Source organism: Nothobranchius furzeri, chromosome 16 (assembly GCF_043380555.1).
Source record: "Nothobranchius furzeri strain GRZ-AD chromosome 16, NfurGRZ-RIMD1, whole genome shotgun sequence".
Lineage (NCBI taxonomy): Eukaryota > Metazoa > Chordata > Actinopteri > Cyprinodontiformes > Nothobranchiidae > Nothobranchius > Nothobranchius furzeri.
Window position 1 is genome coordinate 35,610,593 of NC_091756.1, and position 15,936 is coordinate 35,626,528.

At 42.0% G+C, this 15,936-nt stretch overlaps 1 protein-coding gene across 2 annotated transcripts in view; it reads right to left on the reverse strand.

Moving 5' to 3' along the window:
• Positions 1-15,936, reverse strand: part of lrp2b (low density lipoprotein receptor-related protein 2b) — a 64,805-nt gene that overhangs the window by 28,149 nt on the left and 20,720 nt on the right. For both annotated transcript variants that reach the window (XM_015963173.3, XM_015963172.3), the window contains exons 37-57: positions 15,649-15,885; positions 15,339-15,530; positions 14,792-15,264; positions 13,618-14,065; positions 13,361-13,526; positions 13,113-13,271; positions 12,740-13,029; positions 12,177-12,380; positions 11,813-12,055; positions 10,944-11,069; positions 10,701-10,820; positions 10,404-10,535; positions 10,058-10,259; positions 5,211-5,506; positions 3,262-3,778; positions 2,999-3,154; positions 2,644-2,814; positions 2,326-2,549; positions 2,066-2,243; positions 718-914; positions 328-573 (exon numbers count right to left, since the gene is read on the reverse strand). In XM_015963173.3, coding sequence (XP_015818659.3) covers positions 328-573; positions 718-914; positions 2,066-2,243; positions 2,326-2,549; positions 2,644-2,814; positions 2,999-3,154; positions 3,262-3,778; positions 5,211-5,506; positions 10,058-10,259; positions 10,404-10,535; positions 10,701-10,820; positions 10,944-11,069; positions 11,813-12,055; positions 12,177-12,380; positions 12,740-13,029; positions 13,113-13,271; positions 13,361-13,526; positions 13,618-14,065; positions 14,792-15,264; positions 15,339-15,530; positions 15,649-15,885 — 4,977 coding nt within the window. The remainder of the gene's footprint in view (positions 1-327; positions 574-717; positions 915-2,065; positions 2,244-2,325; positions 2,550-2,643; positions 2,815-2,998; positions 3,155-3,261; positions 3,779-5,210; positions 5,507-10,057; positions 10,260-10,403; positions 10,536-10,700; positions 10,821-10,943; positions 11,070-11,812; positions 12,056-12,176; positions 12,381-12,739; positions 13,030-13,112; positions 13,272-13,360; positions 13,527-13,617; positions 14,066-14,791; positions 15,265-15,338; positions 15,531-15,648; positions 15,886-15,936) is intronic.

The following is a 15,936-nucleotide window of genomic DNA, read 5'->3' on the forward strand; positions in this document are numbered from 1 at the left end:
AAACTGTAAAATTAGAGTAAAAAGTTGTGCTTTTACAAGAATATCCTGTAATATGACATTAAAAAATTACAATAAGTAGCTGTGAGTATATTTCACAGTATATTACTGCATTTCTTACTGTGAAAGTCATGCAAAATTTATCAAATTATTTACTGTAAATTCACAACGAAAAATTTAGCAGTGAACAGTTTGTGTTTATGTCAATTAAATTCACCCTAAATCTCACAGGACAGCTGCTTACTTTGTTATGGCCCACAACAATCCCAGGGCTCTACTAGTGCAAAAATTATCATCTCATTTTTGAGTGTGTTGTGTTTATGCACTTACTGCAGATTTCATGTGGCTCATCAGATCCATCTCCACAGTCATCCTGGGCGTCACAGAAGTAACTCAATGGCAGACAGCGGCCATTCGTACACTGGAACTGTCCGGGACGGCAAGTCTTCTGAGCACAAGTCTCTGCATCCTCGTCGCTGCCGTCGGAACAGTCACTTAAACCATCACAGTGCCAGGACACGGGGATGCACTGTTTGTTTTTACACTGGAACTGGTTGGCCTCACACCGGTGATCACCTACAAGAAGATAAAACCTGGATCTGGATTCAGTTCAACCACATGATCTGATCTTACCAAGCACAGCACTTCTATCATTTTGTTTTGACTTTGAATTAAGTCACTTTAGTACTTTCTACATTCAACTTTTTAAAATCCTCATACTGCAAAGAGCCGCATCCTCATCTGAACTGTCAGGACAGTCTGGGTGGCCGTTGCAGATGAAACCGGGGTATGTGCAGCTGCCATCCCGACACTGGAACTGGCCTATGGGGCAGTAACGAGGCGGGCAGGTCTGAGGTTCATCTGAGCCGTCGCCACAGTCTGATTGGCCGTCACACTTCCACCATATAGGAACACACCTAAGAAAGTGCAAAAAACGTTGAAGAGCACATTGACTCTGGATGCCATTCCATAACATTTTATTCAACTTCTTTTTCACTTTTGACGATTAAATTTACTTGAAAACTGTCTCTGATTTATTGGCTCATATGTTGTGTGCATACGCAGATCTTGACTAATTGCTATTTATTGTAATTTTATTTAATTTTCTTCCTAGTTAAATGAATATCTCAGTCATTCTGAAGTTAGTGTCAATGAGAGTTATAAATCATTATACATGGTTTAATATTCTTAAAAATCTGCTTCAGCAGCAAAACGGAGCATTTCCTGTGAACCCTGGTGTCAAGGCTAGCAGGACTTTCGCCATATTTTTGTAGAAATAACTGTGAAATGCCAAATTTACAATGACGTGTAAATGTCATAAACACAATCTGCATGAATCTCTGTAAAAATGGAAAATTTTAAGGATGGTACCAATAAATTTTGGTATACTGTGTTCAGACTAGCTGTTGGCTCAAGCTTAAGTCAGGTCTGAGGGTAATGTTTTACACAGAAACCTATAGGGTGCATTTGTAAAGTCAAAGAGTCATACATTGACAGCAATATTTTGGGTTATTTAGCATATTGATTGTAAAAGAAATAAAATGAGAGTTTGTTTTTTAAAGTCATATTTTCACCATGTTATTCATAGATTTATAAATGTTAAAGATCCCCACTAAGTATTTAGTTAGTAAGCTAAATATTTAACTTTGAGTAAAAAATTATCTCAAAAACTAAATATTTAGGTCAGACCTAAATATTTAGTTTGTAAAATAAATATTTATTTAGATGTTTAATATTTATTTTGGAAAATGAAAATTTAATTTGGAGTTAATATTTATTTTGTAAACTAAATATTTTGCTCCAAATTAAATATATTTTGTAAGTAAATTAAATATTTATTTTACAAACTAAACATTTAGTTCTGACCTAAATATTTAGTTTGTAAAATCACTCCAATTTAGCTTGCTAACAAAGTATTTATTAGGGAACTTTAACATTTACTAATGTATAAATAACATGGTAAAAATCTAATTTTGAAATACAAACTCCCATTTTTTATGATGCACAAAAAAATCCAAATAAATGGCCACAAATCCATGAAACAGAAAGGGGTTTCTAGCAGACTAACTTCTCGTTGTCCCCACAGCGGAACTGGGTGCTGGAGCAGTCGGCCACACACTGGATCTTGAATCCAATAGCTAAACCGATGAAGTGATCCGGACACTTGCAGGTTGCTTGCTGCCCTCCGGGAGCAATTAGACACAGATGACTGCAGGTGAGATAATGTGATGAGCAAGGGTTTTCACCTGTCAGAGAAGGGGGAAGTATTTAATACAGGAGTTTGTTGATGTAATGAGTTTATAGGAACTTGTAAATGTTGATGTGTACTTCGAGGTTGCCTGTAGGGGTGGTAAACGTGGATGTCATACGGTCGATGTGTGTTGTTGCCCATGACTGCACGTTGTTTGCCAGTGTATTTATGAGCTTTCTCTACAGTGTGTGTGTTCCAGTCAGTCCAGTAGACCCAGTCTTCAAACAGGGAAACAGCAATCACATGAGGGAGCGTTCCGGCAATGGCTCGGTGCCGGTTCTGACCGTCCATGTCTGCAAAGCTAAGATATTTAAAAGATTTGATTGCTGTGTATCTATTTCACAATGAGAGCAGTGGATCAAACCATTAGTTCATTTCAGATGGTCTCAACTCACTCCAAAAAGTTGAGGTGTGAATCAGCAAAGAAGATCCTGTTGGTGGTGTAGTCAATGGTCAGAGCACTGGGCCACTCCAGTTTGGCTGTGATGATGGCACTGACATTTGATCCATCCATACCAGCTCTACCAATATAAGCAGCATCAGCCCAGTCGGTCCAGTAGAGCCATCTAGAAAGGCAGCATGAAGGGAGAAAAGAGGAAGGCGACGAATAGTCGAGCAACACATCAGTAGGAAATTAGAGTTGAGATTTATACATTTTATTTTTATCTGTGGGAAAGCTTGTATAAATCTGTTTTGTGTACCAGACTGGTGTATGTGTGTGTGTGTATATGTGTGTGTGTTTGTAAATACCCGTATTTGGGATTGACAGCTACAGCACGAGGTCGGCTGATAATATATGTGTCATTTCCATTTGTGAAATGCTCTGACAGCAGCTTCTTCTGGTAGCGTCCATCCAACTCCATCACGTGAATTGAGCCATAATAACCATCCACCCAGTACACTTTCCTGCAGGGTGAAAAGCATTCCTCCTAGACCTGACCAAACTCAATTCATGCAAGTTTTAATTTGCAACCATTTTTAAATAAAATTTTATTCATGAAGATTCTCCTCACCTTCCCACCCAGTCCACTGTCAGGCCTTCAGCTCCTCCTAAATTGTTAGACACAAGCGTCTCTCTTTCACTGCCATCAAAGCGCATTCTCTCTATCTTTCCTGCTCCTACATCCAGCCAGTACAGTCTCCTTTCATAGTGATCAAAATCCAACCCCACTACGTTGGACAGCCCCTGCAGGACTATGCTCAAATGTGACCCGTCTGTGGTTAAATTCCGGATGTAGTAGCGATTACTGTAAAGCAGGTATGGGGCAACGCCGCTGTTCTGGCGGCAGGTGCGTCCATCCGGCTCACGGATGTACCCTGGAGCACATTTGCAGTGATACGAGCCAACGGTGTTCTCACAAATCTGGCTGCAAACAGCGGGTGTGCTAACACACTCGTTGAGATCCTCGCAGGCTTTGCCGTCCGGCATGAGACGGTAGCCTGGGTAGCAGGAGCAGTAATAACTAGTGAGGGTGTCAGTGCAGAGCTGAGCGCACTTGTGGATGGATGGGTTGAGACACTCATTGATTCCTAAATAGGTTGAAGGAAAAAGGAAGAAAGAGGAAGGAAGGATTTATTCAATTAATCAAAAATCAGGGTAACAATTTTCCTTCTTTTGCCTTGTCTGTCTAGACAGTGCTGTCATAAAATAAGAATATCATGACAACATTGATTTAATTCAGTAATTCCATTGAAAAAGTGAAACTTGTTATTAACACACATACTGATATATTTTAAATGTTTCTTTCTTTATTTTTGATGATTATAACCGACAACTAATCCCAAATTCAGTTTGTCAGAATACTAGAATATTGTGAAAAGGTTAAATATTGAAGAGCCCTGGTGCCATACTCTAATTAGCTAATTAACTCAAAACACCTGCAAGAGCCTTTAAATGGTCTCTCAGTCTAGTTCTATAGGCTACTTGCTCAAGGAGAAGACTGCTGACCAAAAAGACGACCATTGGCACCTTACGCAAGACACAAAAGGTCATTGCTAAAGAGGCTGGCTGTTCACAGAGCTCTGTATCCAAACACAGTAATAGAGAGGTGAAGGGAAGGACAAGATGTGGTAGAAAAAAGTGTACAAGCAGTAGAGATGACCACACCCTGGAGAGGATTGTGAAACAAACCCCATTCATAAATGTGGGGGAGATTCACAAAGAGTGGACTGCAACTGAAGTCAGTGCTTCAAGAACCACCACACACACACGTATGCAAGAGATGGTTTTCAGCTGTCGCATACCTTAGACAGCGTCAGAAGTGTCTCACCTTGGATAAAGGCAAAAATAACTGGACTGCTGCTGAGTGGTCCAAACTTAAGTTCTCTGATTAAAGTAAAGTTTGCTTTGGAAATCAAGATTTCAGAGTCTGGAGGAAGAGAGGAGAGGCACAGAGTCTACGGTGCTTGAAGTCCAGTGTAAAGTTTGCATTGGTCTTAGTTGATGTTCTAATTTTCTGAGTTACTGAATTTGGGATGTTCATTAGTAGTTAACCAGCTCAGTGGTATAGTGGTAGAGTGTCAGATCTCACCAAAGACTTTAAAAATGGGACCCAATGCCTCTCTGCTTGACACTCAGCTTTAAGTGGTTGGATTGGGGGGGGGTTAAACCACCAAATATTTCCCGAGCTCCGCCACCGCTCCCCCACACGGGGATGGGTCAAATGCAGAGATGAATTTCACCAGTGTGTGATGATGACTAATGTGAACTTTAACTTTGTGAGTTACAATCATCAAAAATAGTGAAAAAAACATTTATATATCCGTTTGTGTGTAATGAATGAATCTAATATAGAAGTTTCACTTTTTGAATTTAATTACTGAAATAAATCAACTTTGTCATCATATTCTAATTTATGACCAGCAGCTGTACAACCATATGTTTCTAAGTCTTTAAAACTAATCATTTCCCTGATGATTAAAAGTAATGAAAAAAAAGATAAAATAATGTAAATAATCTCACCACAGCCCTTTTCATCGCTGTTGTCCTGGCAGTCTTTTTGCCCGTTGCACACCTTGTGAAGGTCGATACAGTCTCCTGATAGGCACAGGTACTGTTCAGGGGAGCAGGTAGGTTCAGGTGTGACGCACAAGCTGTCTGCCTCATCTGAACCATCCATACAGTCACTATCTCCATCACAAATGAAGTAGGTGGGGATACAGGCTCCGTTACGGCAAGTGAACTGGTTGCTGCTGCACGTGTCATACTTACAGCCCAGTTCATCACTGCCATCGCCACAATCATTCACACGATCACAGCTAGAAAGAAGGAGAAACTCATCAGTCATTGACGAGTCTTGCCACACTCCATTGTAGTCTCAGCAGGTCTACAATTGGCTCGGCTAAGCGTGGACCTGGCCAATTATAACGCTCTATGTTCATAGAGAGATGCTGGGTAGGCTTAGCACCAGAGCTGCGATGGAGGAAAAACTACAAATATGGTGGTGGCTCAGGAAAAGAGCTCATTTCAAAGGGCTTTGGTATCAACTTTGGAAGATTTAGACTTGTGCTTATCTGTTGTAATGTCCAGCAATGTTCAGTTTTGGTACAGTCTGACCTTTCAACATCTATTTAACATCTGGTCAGAAAGGAGACACAACACTGCATGTGTTCCCTTTAAATGAGCCTGCCTTCATACCAGCTGGGACTCACAGACTCTGCAAGACTGAAAGATAAACAATAACTTTCTTTCCCAAGGTCCCATCTGTCTGCCTCCACAGAAGGAAGAACTCCAGCTCGATTCAATTGCTAAATTCAAGAATGATTTCCTAAATCAATATGAACTTCTTTCATGACTTATAATCTAGATAATCATTAAATAAACATTTGTTTATTACTACTTATAATAATTATAATATAATGAAATGTTTCATTAATCTGTGCTCACTGAATAGATGTTATGTTATGTTTGTCTACTAGAACCTGCCATGTGTTCAACATGTTTTGACAACGAGGTCCTCACACCTGCACTCACACAACAACAAGTTTAACCCTTTTAACCAGTCAGAACATCCGGTATCAAAGAAGGTGCGTTTCTGAGTTGTCTTGGTAACATCTCCCAAGCTGTCAGCCTTTGATTGGCTGCGCAAATCATAACAGCCTTAAAACTGGATCATCCGGAGTAATTCGACAGTTCTAGAGAATCGCTCAGACCAGCCATCTGTAGCAAAACCTCTTTAACCATCAAAGATTTTGACACGTCGTCAAAACCTTTTTGCACCTGCAAAGCTGATGAGCAAACAGTTCCTGCAGAAACCAAGCTGATATTGTTAGACTCCTTAAGGGTCCGCCAGACGCAAGGTTCCATCCAGCTGTTGTGACCCGAGACATCTCTGAACTGAAGAGTCGGTACCACGGTATTCTACAGCCCTCCGGTGCCAGAGGTCAGCCGACCCCTCCAACTTTCGGATCCACCAAGAGGGTCTCTCCAAAATGGGCGAAAAAGCCATGACAGATTGTGTCTGATGTGCTTCTGATGATAACAACTTTATAGCCTAGGGCAAACCAAATTATTTTCACCAGAACTCAGCTTATTTTGATAAGGAAGCTCTGACTGACATTGCATTCACACATAGGTTCCTTCATCACGTTTAGTTACATCCACTCACAGTAAATGCTCAGGGGTGTCCAATCCTGGTCCTGGAGGGCCGGTATCCTGCATGTTTTAGTTTGAACTCTGTTTCAACACACCTGATTTCAATCAGCAGCTAATTAATAGGCTTCTGCAGAGCCTGATGAGCTGCTGCACAGGTGTTTCAACCACTGAATCAAACCTGTTGGAGCGGAAAAACCACAAAACCTGCTGGATACCGGCCCTCCAGGACCAGGATTGGACACCCCTGGCTTAGGTAATTAGTCATGTTTTAATTGTTTGCAAAATAAATTCTTACTTTTATAAACCTGACTCTTTCTTGAAGTAACACGAAGTGTGGTTGATCACTGAAAAAGCAAAGAACCTAGATCTTCTGAATTAAATCCTAGATCTTCTGATAATATAAAATAAAGACCTAGCAGGTTAATATTTTATATTTATATAGAAAATTACATCGTCCTGGTCTTAACAAATAAAAATCATCGATTTGCCTACGCTACACTGTGAAACATTAGCAGATAGAGGTACTACCATAGGATGGTTTGCCAGGCTACAATTATGTATAAGTGATAGATTTACCCTGTTGTGTGAAATACCAAGGACAATACGTAACGTTTTTTTGCTAAACCTACCCATTGTCCCATAGCACTCCGTGTAATTTTACTTGACCACTGCTAAGCATTAGCCAGTCGTGTTTGGCATCCACTCACATATGGATGTCTATCACATAGTGCACTTGCATTAGCAGAAATATGGCGTTTTCCAGTAGTTTACAAAGACACAGTGAATCGTACAGTGGCTACAACCGCCTTCACAACCACAAAACTACTGATTGCATGACTGACTGCTTTGACTCAAAGACAGACAAAAGTACAGAAAAGCCCATGGACTACACTTGTAGAATATCCCATCAAAGACCAGCATAGAATTTACCTTGGATCTGCTTTTTAATGGTGGACGGATCTCCAAGGTAAACTCAGATATTAAATGGTTGGTGACATTTATCATGAACAATATGAATAAACAAACATGAGAATAGCAATAGTAAAACATACCATACCACTTGATTACTAGAACACATTTAACACGGCATTACAACCGACCAAAGCACTGCCCAGGGTTTCCCTTACATAGGCGTAGCCGTGGCGGGACACAACAGCTGAAATCTCACTGACAAGCCTACAAGATCCCAAGTTTTTTTTTTTTTTTTTTTTTTTTGGTGCTGTTTCCAGAAGAAGCAGCGGGAACTACTATGTTGCCGCTTGTGATCACAGTCGGCGGGCAGCAAGGAGGAGCAGGCAGGGCAAGGTGAAATTACAGCATAAGTTACTGAGTTTAAAATTGGAAAGGTAGCAGTGGATATAATGCTTTTTGGTTTACATGTTTCAATAGCGTTAAGATAAATGAGTGTTGACAATCTTGACAGGGTTTCCTCCAGTGCTTATTAGGCCAGGTTTTCCTCCCCCCACCAGGCTAAGCATCACTTATTTATGTAAAATGTATTTTTTCATGTCTGACTTTAACCGCATCTAATACTGTATTACGGCGTGAGCTCAACAGCGACAACTTAAGTTCGATGTGTGAGCAGCCTGAGAGGTCGGGTGTTTCATCTGAACCCTTAAAACCTCCAGCAGGCTACGCTGCACTATTGACGTGTCAGCGTGCTGCGCTAACAACTTAGCGATGTGACATGTCTCGGAGAAAGCATAAAAACACGTTGGATGCTTCTTCTGAAGCGGGAAAATAACACTTCTTAAGCAGAGCACGACGTCGCCTTGGCTCGTTCACCCTCTGCCGAGCCGGACTGAGCTCAATAACATTGACCCAGCACAGCCACTGGGTCGTTGGAGCTTCCCCGTGACTGCCTGATGGAAAACCAGTGGGTTTCATCAGACTTGTAGTTTCTTGTTTTTGCTGGGGACCCCCTGTATTTTACCGCTCCCTCCTGCAGTCTTCCCCTATTAACATTTAAAATGATTCTGTAAATTCCGTGTATCAATAGAAAAAATCTCTGCCTCTGCCAGCTGCAGTAAATGTAGTCTCCAAATAATAATTAGGAGGTGCATTCATCTGTGTATCTCCTTTGATCCGCATTAGTGATATTTTCAGCACCAGAACAGTGAAGCAAAGAAACAGATTCCTGAGTTTGTTAGTAATTTTATTTATTAGATGCATTTGACCTGTTCTATTTTTCTCTGAAATGAGATCAAATCAGTGCTTCTATGGGTTGTCTCCACTCTGCACTAGAAATTTTAACTTTATTTAGAGACGTGTCATAATTTCTCCCCAAGCAGCCCCCCCCCCACCCCCCCACCCCCACCCCCCCACCCCCACCCCCCCACCCCCTGCCTGCCGGCCCCACCACCACAGCTGGAAAAATTCCTAGGGGAAACACTACTGCCCATAATAAAACAACACGAGCAGAAATAGTCACATATGTCATAAAAACAATTAAAATGAACAACAAAGTAAAACCACAATGTGCTAATCCAAAGATTTAACATTGAACAACCAAGGTGGAACAAAGGATGTATTAAGTACGAGTTAATGCTTTATGGTTTAGGAGTTGAAGGCCAGGGAGAGGTAGTGCGTTTTCAGGCGAGATTTAAAAATGAAAATAGAGGGTGCTTGTCTGACCTGGAGAGGTAGTGAGTTCTAAAGTTTTAGCGCACAGATAGAGAAAACTTTCCTCGCGGGTCTTCACACATGCCTTAGGCATGGTGAGGAGGAGCTGATCTGCAGAGCTAAGTGCATGAGAAGGGTAGCAGAAATGGAGTCCGCTCAGATAGGGAGGGGCCTGACTGTTCAAGGATTTGAATGGAAGAAGCAGAATCTTGAAATCAATCCTGAACTGAACAGACTATGGAGTGATGTAAGAATGGGTTTAATGTGCAGCAGCAAGGTTCCTGAATTCTGAACAAGCTGAAGATTGGACAGAGCAGCTTTACCGATGCCGTAAGGCAATGTGTTTTAGCTCGGTTGCGTGGCTAGAGGTGTGTTTTCATGAATGAAAAGTGTTGCTTACAGCTTTATCACAAAAGCAGGGAGAGGGACTTAATGTGCAACACTTTTCTCCACCTCTAGGTGGTGTCCTCTGAGAACATGTGTGTGCATGGGCAAATGACTGGATGTATTGTAACGCACCTTGGGAGGTTGTAGAATCCTAGAAGGCGCTATACAAACACAAGCTATTTACCGTTTTACCATTTTACACATACCGGAATGGAATGAGGATGCAGAGCCCGTTTGAACAGGCAAACTCATTCATATGGCAGGTCCGGTTGGGACAGTTCTGGAGCTCGTCAGCTGCGTTGACACAGTCTTTATCACCGTCACAGACAAAGTTTAGAGGCACACACCGGGGGTGGCCTGGGTACCAGATGGGGCAGACGAACTGGTCGGAACTGCAAGTGCGCTGGCCTACGGGAGTGATTAAAATGATGACAGTTCATGTTGGTTAAACAGTAGAAGGCAAGAAAAAAAAACTGCAAAGATATTTATTCCTAAAGAGGTCATGCTGTCTATGCATGGGCGAAAAAACCAAGTGTCTAAGTGCTGTCTCACCACACTGCAGCTCTGCAGCCTCATCACTGCTGTCCCAGCAGTCATTGTTGCCATCACAAACAAGTGATTGAGGGACACAGTTCCCATTGGTACACGTAAACTGGCCTGGACTGCATGTTCTGACTAGATCCTCTGCACAGACACAAAGCAGAGGAAATCATATCTAGTTACACACAGATGTGATTTCTGAGTGGTAAATTGCAAAAAACATATTTGAGTTAATGTAATAGAAGAACATGAGTCACAAAAGAAATGAAAGATTTTAATCATGTTTTGGAATTTACCCAGCCAGCTTACCACAAGACGGGGGCTCATCTGTCTTATCATTACAGTCTCTGATTGAATCACAAACCCAAGACTGAGGGATACACTTTCCCTCGTCACAACGGAACTGATCTGGAGCACATGTGCGACCCACTGTATCACAGAAACACAACGACAACAAACACATTTAGATTTATGTCCAAGAGGGGATCTTAAATGTTAAACCTTTGTGGTGATCAAGTCTCTACAAACTGGTCTGTTAACCACTCTGATTACCACAGAAGAGAGGATTCTCATCGCTGTTGTCCCCACAGTTGTTAAAGCCATCACACAGGCTTTCAGGGTAGATGCAGATATTTGTATTGTCACACTTGATCTGTCCAGAAGGACATGTACGGTCAGCTGGAGAGGATCAAATGAAGCCAAAAGTTCAGTATTTTGATTTCAGTAGGTAACAAAGACTGATTTTGACTTTCATGTACTAAAACACAAGTTCACTTAGATTAAAGTAACTAAATATGGTTCATTAAAGGAGTTGAACACATTTCTTGAACACATTTGTTGTCTCTAGTAAGAATTAATGTCTTGTAAGTCGTTCTTGGGTGAAAAAAGCTCAGATGCGTCTTTATCAGGAAGAACAAGTCAGCTGGAGGAGAAAGTAGCTTCAGACAGCAGGTTTTGAAGTCTTATTTCCTGAAATTTGGACATATTGCCCCGAATGACTAAAAGCAACACGAATCTACCACTGACTCCATTTCTTCTGTAACATTGTTGTTTTATCCCCACAAATAACACAAGCCTGGAGGAGTTCTGCCATGTGATGGAGTTGCTAATGGTTAGCTTCTGCTAGTCAAGATGCTCTCTGCTGTATGCTAAACCAATTCAACCAACCTCACTGGTAGCATGATGGGTGAGCCCATGGATGCAAATTTACAGTGTAACATAGATCTCACTGGCTTTTCTGACCCGAGCATTGATTTTTTTTTATCGGTGGCTAAAGCAGAACATGGGGTAGAAGACTATTTTATCTTCAGCCTGTTAGTGAAACTCTGAGTGGCCGATCATATTTAAAAATAACAAGTAAAAACAGTTTTTCAGGGAACTTGCTTTAACAAATTAAACTTCTTAGCTTCACTTTTACTCACAGCAATTGATTTCATCAGACGTAGCATTGTCTCGACAATCGTTGTGGCCGTCACAGACAAAGCCTGCATTAATGCAGCGGCCGTTGGCGCAGGTAAACTCAGTAGAAGGGTTGCAGGTGGGGAAGGGGCAGCCTTGCTCGTCACTGTTGTCACCACAGTCATCGGTGTAGTCGCAGGCATAGCTTAGAGGCATGCAGCGTCCATTAGCACAGGTGAAGTCTGCAGACGAGCAGGTGTGGAAGGCTGGGAAGCAGAAGAGGAGACTGCAGCTGTAGTCTGAGCTAGCATTGTTATATTGGCAATATCATAAACCACCAACCACAAGAGTATTAAAATGATTTCATGAAGGGATAAAATCTCTCACCACACACTCTCTCCAGCTCATCTGAGTTATCGTGGCAGTCATCATTGCCATCACATTTCCAGCGAGCTGAGATGCAGTTACCATTCTGACAGGTGAACTGCTCTGGCTGACAACGTTTACCCGTGTCTTTGATGCAGTCCTTCCCATTATTTGCCAGGTACCAATTGCTGTCATGAGGACACTGGCACTCCGGGCCCACTGGACCTGCAGGAAAGGGTATGCAGAGATAAGAGTTTAATAAGTGAAAGGAAGCAGAGGGAAAACTGAGGTAATTTGTCTTCTTAAAAAACAAACGGCGCCGAAACTTCCTGAATTACACGAGAATGGTTCACTTTGAAAGTAACACCACTTCAGTTTAATATTTTATTACTTTGGCAACCAGTGTTAAAGCTTTGAAATTATATCAGTTATATTTCCTTAAATACAGTCAAACAGACTTTTAATTTAGGCTTGAAAAAGTTTGACACGCATTTATCAATATTTTGACATTGGTTGATGCAGCGTAGTGGAACATTAGATGAATTTAGTTTTCAGCCTTAATTCAAGGATGAATCAGCTCTCACCAGCAACACAGATGTGACTACAGCCTCCGTTAAACTGCTGACAGGGACTAGAGCAACTCTCCTGTTTGGATGCGGCGTAGACATGGATATCATTTGGTCTGTACTGCATGTCTTTAACTAGTACTGCGAATCCAGAACCATCATCCTTTCCAGCCCTGAAAACCTTTCTCTCTGTCCAGTCAGTCCAGAAGATGTCCTGTTGGAAGACAGTCATGGCAAACGGGTACTGGACTCCCTGAATGATCACTTGTCGGTTCTCGCCATTTAAAGTGGACCGCTCTATTTTGTCTCTGTGAAAGACAGTCAGATGAAAACTAAATTTAAAGGAGGAGTACGAACCCCTTTTACTTTAACTAGAAACATTTCTACATACAGAGACGCATCAGCCCAGTAAAGCATCCTCTCCTCATAGTCCAGAGACAGGCCGTTTGGTGTTGTTAGACTGCTGTTGATGATGGCGCTGCGGAAGTTTCCACCAAGCGTTGCTCTCTCAATCTTAGCCGGATAGCCCCAGTCGGACCAGTACATATAACTGGGAACCACAAGAAGGAGAAACATCTTCATAAATACTACACAACGATTCTAAGTCTATAGATAGTTGATTAAATTTGCTCTTTTTACCCGTAACACGGGTCAACAATGATGGCTCTGGGGTAGTTTGCATGTGCAATAATCGTGCGATTGGACCCATCCACACCCATCGACTGGATATTACGTCTGTAGTAGTCAGTGAAGTAGAGACGCTTGTTGATCCAGTCATACGCAAGTCCTTCTGGATCATCCAAGTCTGAGCAGAAAGAACAGACGTTGGATTGTATTTAGAATGATAATCAATCATACGAATCTGAAGGAAGTGAAAAATTCAGACCTAAACTCACTTGAGGCAATGACAACAGGAGGGCTGGTGACAGATGTTGTGCTAACGTATCCAATCTTGCTCCGACCTAAACCCAAATACTGGGTAAAGAAAATCCGCTTCTCCCTGAAGTCATAATCCAGAGCCATTAAGTTGTAGCCCAGGTTCACCGTTGGATAGGGGGTGCTGTGATCGCCTGGGTCTAATCTCAGGCTATTCAGGGTGTAGTCTGTGGTGAAAACTAGAAATTCATCTAGACCATAACCACATGTTACTCCATTACCAAGCAGTGAGCCATGAGCACAACCACATTTGGGATTTTCCTGGTTTGGGATGGCAAAGCAGAGCTGCTGGCAGCGGCCGTTGTTCTCCTGGCAGGGGTTGAAGCCTACCTGGTTGGCAGATGTAGGCTGGACGTGAGAGTCAAAGATGGTGACATCCATCAGCCCATCAAGATTGTCACGGATTACCTGAACACGTTAAAAATGAGTTTTATTGTTTTGTTATTGTATGAAAAAAAATCACTTCTATCATTAAAAAAGTAATTTTGAATTTAGATCAAACCCTCTGAAATTAGCTAATTTTTTCTAACATTTAGGATTATATCACACAAAATGTTTTATTTGTCTATCGTTACATTATTTGCACATCCAGTAACTATCCACTTTTATTATTCCTGCTGCCAGCTGCTAATACTTGCTGACCAGCCATGTAGTATATTCTACTAACCCCAAAATGGAGTTTTCATTGCAGTTGTCTTTAAAAAAATGTAATCTCAAGTGCAGAGACATTTTATGTGAATTGGATTAGAAACAGTATGTATTGGAAGTACTTTGCTAGAATATTCTATATTCTATGTTATATAGTTTGTGTTTTAAGTGAGATGTGGTAAAATGGTAAATGGCCTGTATTTGATATAGCGCCTTCTAGAGTCCTGGACCCCCCCCCCCCCCCCCCCCCAAGGCACTTTACAACACAATCAGCCATTCACACACACATTCACACTCTGGTGGTGATGAGATATATAGTAGCCACAGCTGCCCCTGGGCACACTGACTGAGGCGAGTCTGCCGTACACAGGCACCACCGGTCCCTCCAAACACCACCAGATGTGTGCATTATTATGTTATTTCAATGGAAGGTGACCAAATTATATAGTTATAACAAAACCCACCCGTTAATTTTGTATGACTCACCACTGCCTGGTCGGTATTAGCTGGGTCCTTGCTGGCCTGGAAGAGCTTACCGAGCTTTTTATCCACCCACAGCATGTTATTACCAAAAACAGCCATTCCTACAGGAGATGGATAGCGGCTCCCAAAACGAATAATCTGCCTCTGTGTTCCATCCACGGCCATTCGGGAGATCATATCAAGAACATCGTCAGTCCAATAGAGAAAGTCATTAGTGTAATCAACTGTTAGACCACGAGGTGATGCTAGGCTATTTGATGCCAGAACTGTGCGGTTTGTGCCATCTAGCAAGGCACGCTCAATCTTGGGTGTTTGGCCACCATCGGCCCAGAAAAGATATCGAAGTTTGGGGCTGACTGCCAGGTCTCTGGGCTGGTCCTGGGAGCTCTTAAGGAGGATCATTCTGTAGGTGGTGTTGATGGCGAGCACTTCTAGGAAGGTTTCACCATCAAAGGCATTGGAAAAGTACAAGTTACCTGACAAAATAGATGGAGAATGGTAAAGAAGCAGGTCCTAACCTAATTTAATCTTCTTCTCTTTGTCATTGTACCTGCAATCCAGTCTACTGCCAGACCCTGAATGCCTCTTATTCCAACACCTGTGCTGATAATGTGGCTATAACTTCCTCCATCTGTTTTGGACCTGAAGATCCCTCTGTATGAAGTATAAGTGCTGTTGTCACTCCAGTACACAAAGCCTGACTCAATGTGGAGGTCCACTTTGTCCTTAATGGAATAGGATGCTGAAAATAAATAATCAGCTGTTGTTAGCAAAATGTTACCAATTGAAATTTTAAAAGAAATCACATATTATGCAATTGGGTGTTTAATATAATGCAAAAGTATGGAAAGCCAACCTACTTCCAGCAACAGGCACCATCGCCTCTGAGTGGTCAGAGCTGTTTATGTGGAAGCCACGGATGTATTTAAGGGTAGAGACAACAGCAAACGATTCGTACTGTTCACAGCGTGTGCCGTCCTGAGAGGGGTAAAATCCCGTGGTGCATGCACAGGTCTTTTGATTGTCTGGTTTCGGGAGGCAGAGTTGTGGGCAGCCTCCATTGTTGGAGCTGCAGGCATTGGTGGAACCTGCTGAATCTGAGATGACAATGTAGAGAGGTCAAAGACCTACAATGGATTTGGTTTTCA